This window comes from Chlorocebus sabaeus, chromosome 10 (genome assembly GCF_047675955.1).
Source record: "Chlorocebus sabaeus isolate Y175 chromosome 10, mChlSab1.0.hap1, whole genome shotgun sequence".
NCBI lineage: Eukaryota > Metazoa > Chordata > Mammalia > Primates > Cercopithecidae > Chlorocebus > Chlorocebus sabaeus.
Window position 1 is genome coordinate 48,595,891 of NC_132913.1, and position 8,885 is coordinate 48,604,775.

The following is an 8,885-nucleotide window of genomic DNA, read 5'->3' on the forward strand; positions in this document are numbered from 1 at the left end:
GGTTGAAAACAGGTTCCTCAAAAGGTTAAACATACAGTTCCCATATGACCCAGCAATTCTGCTCATAAGTATATACTCAAAAGAACTGAAAATCAGTATTCAAACAAAAAGCATGTATACGAATGTTCATAGCACTATTCACATTAGCTAAAGTTGGAGACAATCCAAATGTCTGTCAGTAGATGAGTGGATAAACAAATTGTGGTTTATACGGGCAACGTACTACTACTCAGTCATAAAAAGGAATGGAGTGCTGATACATGCTACTACATGGATGGATCTCTAAAACATGGTAAGTTAAGACAGATGCAAAAGGCCACATATTGTATGATTCAATTTATATGAAGAAACCAGACTAGGTAAATCCATAGAGACAGAAAACAGATGTGTGGTTGCCAGGGACTTGGGCAAGGCGGGAATGGAGAAGTAACAGCTTAATGGGTACTAGGTTTTCCTTTGGGATGATGGAATACAGGTGATTGGGGCACTAAATGTGACTGAATCATACACTTTAAAATGGTTAATTTTATGTTATGTGAAATGTACCTCATTTTTTAAAATGCAGATTCGTTCATGTCACTACCTTGCTTTTAAAAAGCCTTTGATGACTGACTTCTCATTGCCTTAGAATGAGGTCCAAACCCCATTTGGCTCCTGCTTGCCTCTGTAGCTTTATTTCTTATCACTCTTATGTTGTTGAAATACTGAGTAATTTGCAGTTCTTCTAACTCATAATGCTTTTTCTTGCTTCGTGGACTGAAGCACTCCTTACCAATATATCCCCATCCCAACTCCTTCTTTTCATTCAATTCTCAGCTTAACCCTTTCTCACTTTTGAGGACCTCACCATACCACCAAGAGTGCTATTTACTTCTTCTTTATTTGCCAATAGAACTTTGTTCTTCTATCAAATGAATTTAATTTTTTTTTAAGGGACCAGGTCTTGCTCTGTTGCCCAGGCGGGCTGCATGTTACCATCATATCTCACTGTAGTCTTGACCTCCTGAGTTCAAGCAGTCCTCTTTCCTCAGCCTCCTGAGTAGCTAGGACGCCAAGCACTCACCACTATGCCTGTCTTTTTTTTTTTTTTTTTAAAGATACAAAGTCCTGATGTGTTTCCCAGGGTGGTCTCAACCTCTTGGCCTTAAGTGATGCTCCCGCCTCAGCCTCCTGGGTAGCTGAGATTATTACAGTCGTGAACCCCTATGCCCAGCCTAATTACTACTTTTTAACTTCCTGGTTTTTACAGCTAGTCTATAAGCTCTGTGAATTCAGATATTGTCTCATTTTATCTTTAGTACACTGCCAGATAAATGGTAGATGCTCAATAAGTATTTGTTAAATGAATGAAATTATGCTATACTTGTATTTTTCTACCAAAAATGTAACTTTATTAAGTGGCCAATCATAAGCACTGTTATTAACTAATATTAACATAATATAAACTAAAATTTAAGGAAATGCAATGTCCTCTGAGGGGCACCTTTCTTTCTAATCTTCAACTGTTCTCTATCATGGCACCCTTTGCCCCTCTCCCTTCCTTAAGGCTAACTGGATAAAATACAACCTCCTACATCATTGATCATTTCCTTCCGCCTGCCTCCAGTGTTCTCAGAGTCATAACCTTTTCATGACAGAGTACAGTGCTGATGACAATTTGCTGTTTCCAGCTTGTTAAAAGAGATGAGTGATTTATTTTCTTAGTGCCCTGAGTCTTGCATCTCTTTCAGTTATTTTCCTTGTCCTCTTGCCTTCACATCATACCTTTGAACTTCTGAAGTCTCTTCTTTTTACTTCCATGGCCATACAGTCCCATGGTTCTCCTGACTTTTTGGCAACTACACACTCTGCTGCCTTTGCCAGCTAGCTTTGCTGCCTTTGCTATGAGTATTTCCAAGATTCAACCCTTGCCTTTCTGCTCTTCTGTTTTTATACCTTTCTTTAAAAGTCTGTTTTCATAGTTTAGCAATGCCAACAACTTTGAAATCTCTTCATTTCCTCTCATTTGAAATGTATTATCTCCACTGTTTGAGACCTTTCCACTTACATGTTCATTACTTCAGATGCTGCTGTTCAAAAGTAAGCAGTATTGTCTACCTTACTTTCTACTTTTTCATGACAGTTCCCTCTACCAATTAGGTTATAACTGACACTCATTTTTCTAGGCATCATGTAGGTCTGAAACTTTGGACTCGTCTCTCTTGCTCTTCTTCCACATCCAGCCATTCTCTCATGGTTTTTCCCTTTCCCTATTACTACTAAGTATCACATGATGTGTTACTCCCTAATGCATTCTTTGTGCTCTCACCCTGACTTTCCCTCTCTTTCCTCAGGTGATGCACAAGAAAAAGTTAGGTACATTTACTTAACCCCTATGTCCCTATCGTGCTTTGTGCACACTCCTTTTTTGTATGTTTCACACTGCATTATGATTTGAGATTTATGGGCAAGTAAAGCTCAAATGTGAGCTCCTTGAGATCAAGAAGAGTTTGAAAAATTCCTTTTATGTTAGAAATTTTGCTGGAATTAACATATGAAGTGTAGATTAACTTCTTTTTGAGATGTTTTAAGGATTCAGTAAATTAATATTTGTAAAAATCATGCCTATATTGATGTTTAATTAGTGATGGTAGTAGAAAAGCTAGTTTTAATGTCTCCATTTGTAAGCCTCTTATACCTTCTCAGTTTTCTAATTGCTAAATGTTTGTTAATTTTGCTTTCCCAAGTATGTTTTATCAAAGCCAGTTCTTTAAACTTATTCTCAATCCCATAACACATGATGTTTATATAGTCAATACTTTAAAAATCATGAAAGAAGTAAACTACATTGTCTTGAAATCCACTAGCAGTTATGCGTTGATTGCTTAATAGTGAAAAATTAGTATATGCCATTTTAGCAGTTTGTGCTGTCTTATGTAAAAATTGCCGTAATGGTGATATTAAAAAGATATTTAAATGGGATCATGGCATGTTATAGTGTGAACAAAGTTAACATGTTAATGTAGGAAAAAGAAACCAAAGGAATAGTGAAAGAAGCATGATGTGGAATAAGAGACAGGGTGGCAAAAGCAAAGGCTAAGGGAATAGAAGAGAAAACAGATGTTGGAGTAGCTCTAAGTATGTTCAAAAAGTTAAAAAAAAAAAAAAAGGTCCATTGGAATTGACCTCCTGGAGATCCTTAAGAGTGTTAGTGAAGTGCCAAAGATCCCATCAGTGTTTGTAAAAGGGTAAATAAAGTGATGGAATTTGAGATACAGATTGTCCATATAAGAAACTTGACTATTAGCAGAAAAAAGAGAATGAGGTTAATGGGTTTAGTAAAAGCCTCTGTAAGATAGGGGGTACATTGGAGGGGATTATGATCACATAACAGACCAAATTCCAAGGATTTCTTAGAACTGTGCAGACCGTGCATGATGGGATAGCCATCTGGGGGTCTTTGTTGATAAACTGTTAAAAACGTTTCTAGTGTGAATAGCCACAAACATTTTCAGTGCTTTTTTGTTGGTTGAGTAAACCGAAGAGCATGAATGCAAAAGCAAAATTTGACGCCAAATCACAGAAGTTGCCATAAACACAGAAGTTCCCTAGTGAGGACACTGCCTGTGCCTGAATTTCATTTGTTTCTGCTGCAACCATTTCTTACATTTTTCCTGGTGACTAGCCAGATTAGAACTGTGAATGAAGACAAACTGGTCTTGCTCAGATGGTAGATGAGATACAGGTAACTTGGGTAGATAGAGAAAATATTTAGGCATTTGATTTGGAATATCTTAGAATCGAAAAGATATGCTTACTCTTTTGTCATGGGGGTTTGCAACCTTAGTATATGCCTAAATCTACAGCTGCTCCTCATTTCCCAGATGGCATCTATGGCTGGGAGTACTTTTTACCATCTGTACTTCTCAAAGAGTTTGTGAACTCTCTCTTTTAATTATTGGGAATGGAAAAACTAATTGGTAAAGTGGGTAAATGATGTAAAAGATTTTTAAAATTTGAATTAGCGCTTTTTATACCTATTTAACTTTTCAAATAAGATCAATACTTCAAGTGCTTTTTGACCTTCATCGTTCATTGTCTATCTACCATCTTTGTTGTTTGCAATACTCCACAATATTCCCTAATAACTGTTCTTTACATGGATTGGTATTTTGAGCCAAATTCCAAAATTTTTGCCTCCTTCCAATACTGTAGTAAGTACTGTTGTTGGCATGTACGTAGAACAACTAACACTGAATGGGTATGTAGTACAAACTTAGTGAATTGTTCCATTCATCTAAATGCTTTTAAGTCAATAAAGTATAGTGTCACAATTTGTGAAAGTAATTTAGAAAAACATACTCTTAATATGTTTTGTCAATGTTTCCATTTATGTAAAACATTGAATAGTGGGAGAGCCGTTTCCCAGTTAGGAAATACTTTTATAACTGAAAATAATAGAGTGACATCTGACTCTGAAAATGAGCATATTCTCTGTCTAGGGATTTCTAGATTTGGCATGTTATTAACTTTTACTTTTTCTTCTTTTGGGCTTATGAGTCATAAATGCATTTCCTAATGATGTGTTGTAAATAAGTATCTTCTGATAATCAGTAGATACAATACCTATTCACTATCTTTTTTCTTTAGGCAGGTTCTACTGAGGAAAATTCTCTAGATAGTTTGTCCATTTATAAAATTAGACACTTGCCATCTTTGCTCATTTTCAAGTTCTCTGTTTACAAAACTATTAAGAAGGTGTGAAATGCAGCCAAACTTCCCAGTTTATGGGGAATGTCTGATGATTACATTTCCTACATGTTCATTGTTCGCACATGAAGAAATTTGGCAGCTGTGAGACTATAAAGTTCAGAGTATCCAAATCTAACCCTCACTGGGATTTTGGTTCCCTGCTTTCTGCCACCACCATCTCACCCCCTTTTGTAACTCTTTTTTGTGGTAAATGCTGTGTTGGCATTTCTTAAGGTTAGTGATCCTTACATTTTCTTGTTTTTTCAATTTATCAGATGCTATGAATAAATCATAGACTAAAAGTTCACCTGATACAGAGTTTTGTCTTCAGGCCATAACATACTTAAACTGTTAAGATTTCTTATGTGTGAAATTCTCAATAAAGAGGTTTTATATTGGTGCCATTATTGGGAGAGGAGGGCAGTAGTGGTAGCTAATCTAAATGTTATAATTATTTCAGAATTACTCTGCCAGAAAGTTATGATCATACATAGAAGAGTTTATAGCTAACTTTGAAAGTAGTAGAAAGTGGTTTTCATGTATTGTTTGGGTTAATTCAATTTTGATTATATTTGGTTTTTAGTTCAGGTAATTTTTTGTTGAAAACTTCAAATGACAGTTTCTTCATGGTTACTAAAGATCACTCGTGGAGTAGTTTCAGTTTTTTTCTGAATACATGTATTACTTTTAGAGATTTAAAGATGTGAAATTACTAAGAGAGAAACCCATGTGATTTGTTTAGTGGATCAAAAGTCAGTAGCTCCTTTGATCCTAAGTGCTATTGATAGTTAAATAGATACTGAAGTTATGGGCAGGCTGGATTGATAAGAAAAAAGGAGACAGAGAAATGGGAAACTGGGAAAGAACTGTGCAAATAGGAAAAGGAGAGGGCAACAGAACAGAATTAGTTAGTACCACAGTGCCATAAGTGCCACCTCAGGTACTTCCATCTCCCATCTCCTGAAGAATTCAGTAATGGTCAATTTGTGTTGCAAATGGTCAACACAACCATTTAGTGATCCTGTTAGATATTTTCAGTACTTTCTGTGTATTTCTTGTCTGTTTTCAAAATGATGCTGCTGATAGTTTTTATTGCCCTGAAGGTTATTATGAAGTTTAGCATAATTTTATTCAGTAGATTCTTTGAATAAAAGTTCTATGAATGAAAATTCTGGTCATCATTATTTTTGGTGATTATCCTGCAGTGGGAATAGAGAATTTATAATTTTAAACTCTGTCCTTTGTGTTTCATTCACAGGCTGTAGAAGAAGAAGATAAGATGACACCTGAACAGCTGGCAATAAAGAATGTTGGCAAGCAGGTGAGGTATACTGTTAATAAGTTATGCAGTTGCATAATAGCATGTTCTTATAGAGTTAAAACTGTTTTAGGGCCTATATAATTTTTTTCCTGTCTACTCTACATTTTTCTTCTGTCATGTAAATGTCATACTAATTGTAAAGGTCACTAAATTTATTTGATGTCAGGTTCTCTATAGAGAAGTAAATCACAAATACCTATGAGATACTATCTTCAGTGAAAATAATTTGCCAGGAACAAATTAGGACACTTGTGTTCTGAATTAATTTTTCAAGTATTATTTTAATCTACAGATAAATAAGATAATAGAAAAGATAATAGAAGGGTAGATTTATTTCATATATAACAAGTTTTGTTAATTATGTACTTTATCAATATGTAGGTAATATTCCTGAGAACGGTTAGAGCCTTATTGGGTTACACTGAGTGAAGAGAAAGGGCTTTAAGTATTTGCTCTTTCACTTTTCTAAGATGAAATATATATTTTAGTCTCTATTATCTGAGGGTGGGGGAAGACACCAACCAATTAAAGGAATCTACGGATTAATTAGACTGTTTTTTAAAGAATGTCGATTACATTTTTCCCCATTTCATGGAACATGGTTATCATATTGCTGATGTTGGCAGAATCTTGATATTTCAGATGCAAGACACTAAGCTGTCTTTGCTTTCAGCCATCCTACCATATGCTCTGATCCCATCACATCTCACAAGCTATGTAGGTTTGGGCCAGGACCATTCTTGGATGGGAAATCTCTAAGAATCACCCAGCTGCCACAAGAAGTAATGTAGATAACTGAGGGAAGCATGTTACCAATTCACTATAAAATGAATTACTCCAACAGAGCAGTAGGGGCAAAGGTCTGACTTTATCATATGTCATAAATGAGAAAATCAAATTTCACTACCTTCTGAGTATTATAATTTAAAAACAAATACCCCCAAAAAGCAAAATGAAATACAGTTCATTTTGTTTTCTCATCTTATGTGATATCACCCTTGTTATCTTTCCACTACTTATTTTAATCATAATACTAGATCACCAACTTGGAGCCTTATACTTTATAGAATTCAGTAACTGTTTTTTGAATAAATGTCTTTCCAAGGCCATAGTTTCTTGATACAGATTTAAAGCAGCAAATAAAAGGTCTAAATAAAAAATGAAACTGAAAAATATGTAATTGGCAAAGTTTAATAATCATCAGAGTCATTTTTAAAAATATAGTTATTACCTCACTGGTTTGGCCTACTGCGTGGCAAAAGCAAAACTGTCTATAGTGGAATTAAACCAATATCTTTTTTTCTCCTGCCAGTGTTTCTCAGTCTTTTTCACCTAAAATGCCCTGAGACTTATTTCTGAAATAAAAAATATATTGTAGTCTAGTCACTTGAAATTATTTGTAACATGTTGTATCTCTGGGTTGTTTTAAAAAAACAGTGTATTAAAATAAGGGTTAGAAAAGCACGGCCAAGAAATAATTCCAATAATGAGCAAATGAGCATTTGTTTAAAGTTAGGAGTCTTGGGTATTTTAACAATAACCGTAAGAATATAATCCTTTAAATTATAATTTTTCTATTGTGCATAATGTATATTCCTTATTTCAAAACTTTCAAATTTTGCTCAAATACTTAATCCCACCTAAAACATAAATACATACTAAGCATTTTAATTTAAATTCCTTTATTACAATACAATTTTAAGCCTCCTTTTTAACTCAGTCTATTTCAAAAATAGATATGATCGGGTTTAAGTTAAAGGATTGTACCTATATAATTTTCGATGATACATTTTTTCAGAATAGCTACATGAAACATTCTTAACATTTTAGAATTGATCCAAATTGTATTTAAATTCTTCAACTACAAACAGCAACTTTTGATCCAAGAATATTTTCTGAATCATTTAAAGCACTACTCTTGAAAGATTAAGATTGTACAGAATTCTGATTTTTGCTATTATAAAACATAGAAGAAGTGCTGAGAATTCACACTGAACTCTTACCCATTGGTATGTCCGCTTTGAATTAAGCATTCCCTCAGACATTCAAGATATATGAATGGTAGAGAATATACACATACATGCAGACAGGTAGACATATGTAAATGAACTTTAAAAAAAATCAGATGATTGTAAGCTGTATAGAATTCCTTGTTACTCCTTATAAAAATCTCTGGTACAGTCATTGCATTGTGTAAATCAAGCTTTCATTGTGTAATCTATTATTTTATTAGCTACTTAACTTATTGATTTAGAAATTCTAAGAATGTAACAATATACTAGTAAAGTTAAATTGTGAAATATGTAAGTTAGGTCTGGCTTTCTTTACCAGTTTCATCGGCTACTGAAAAAAATTTAAGTAATTTATCTACCAATAATATGGTTCTGTTTTCTTTCTCCTTATTTTTGCTCTTTTAGGACCCCAAACGTCATTTGGAGGAACATGTGGATGTACTTATGACCTCAAATATTGTCCAGTGTTTAGCAGCTATGTTGGATACTGTCGTATTTAAATAAAGCAACGAAAAACGCTATTGATGATGCTTTCAGTGTATATTCCTCTGTTGTTCCTAATGCTCAAAATCAAGGGACCTCTGAAGGTGTACTTGGCTAAATGTAAGACATCTGGCATCATCTGCAGCACCGTAACACCTTCAGTCTCAGTTGTGCAATTACTTCTGTTTCTTTAGTCAGGGTCTTTGCAGATTCTAAAGTTATACATGAGTACATCAAAGTGGACAAATTTTGTTAAGATCCCATTTAATATTTGAAAAAATCAGTAGCACAAATATATTTTGATTGTTACTTACAAAATAAAATACATTTACAGTCTA

The 8,885-nt window shown here is 34.2% G+C and overlaps 1 protein-coding gene across 2 annotated transcripts in view; it reads left to right on the forward strand.

The window, feature by feature from the left end:
• PSMD14 (proteasome 26S subunit, non-ATPase 14) overlaps nt 1-8,885 on the forward strand; it is a 109,462-nt gene extending 100,577 nt beyond the window's left edge. For both annotated transcript variants that reach the window (XM_073019759.1, XM_038002023.2), the window contains 2 exons: nt 5,990-6,052; nt 8,470-8,885. In XM_073019759.1, the coding sequence (XP_072875860.1) occupies nt 5,990-6,052; nt 8,470-8,568 (162 nt within the window). In that variant the 3' untranslated portion in view covers nt 8,569-8,885. The remainder of the gene's footprint in view (nt 1-5,989; nt 6,053-8,469) is intronic.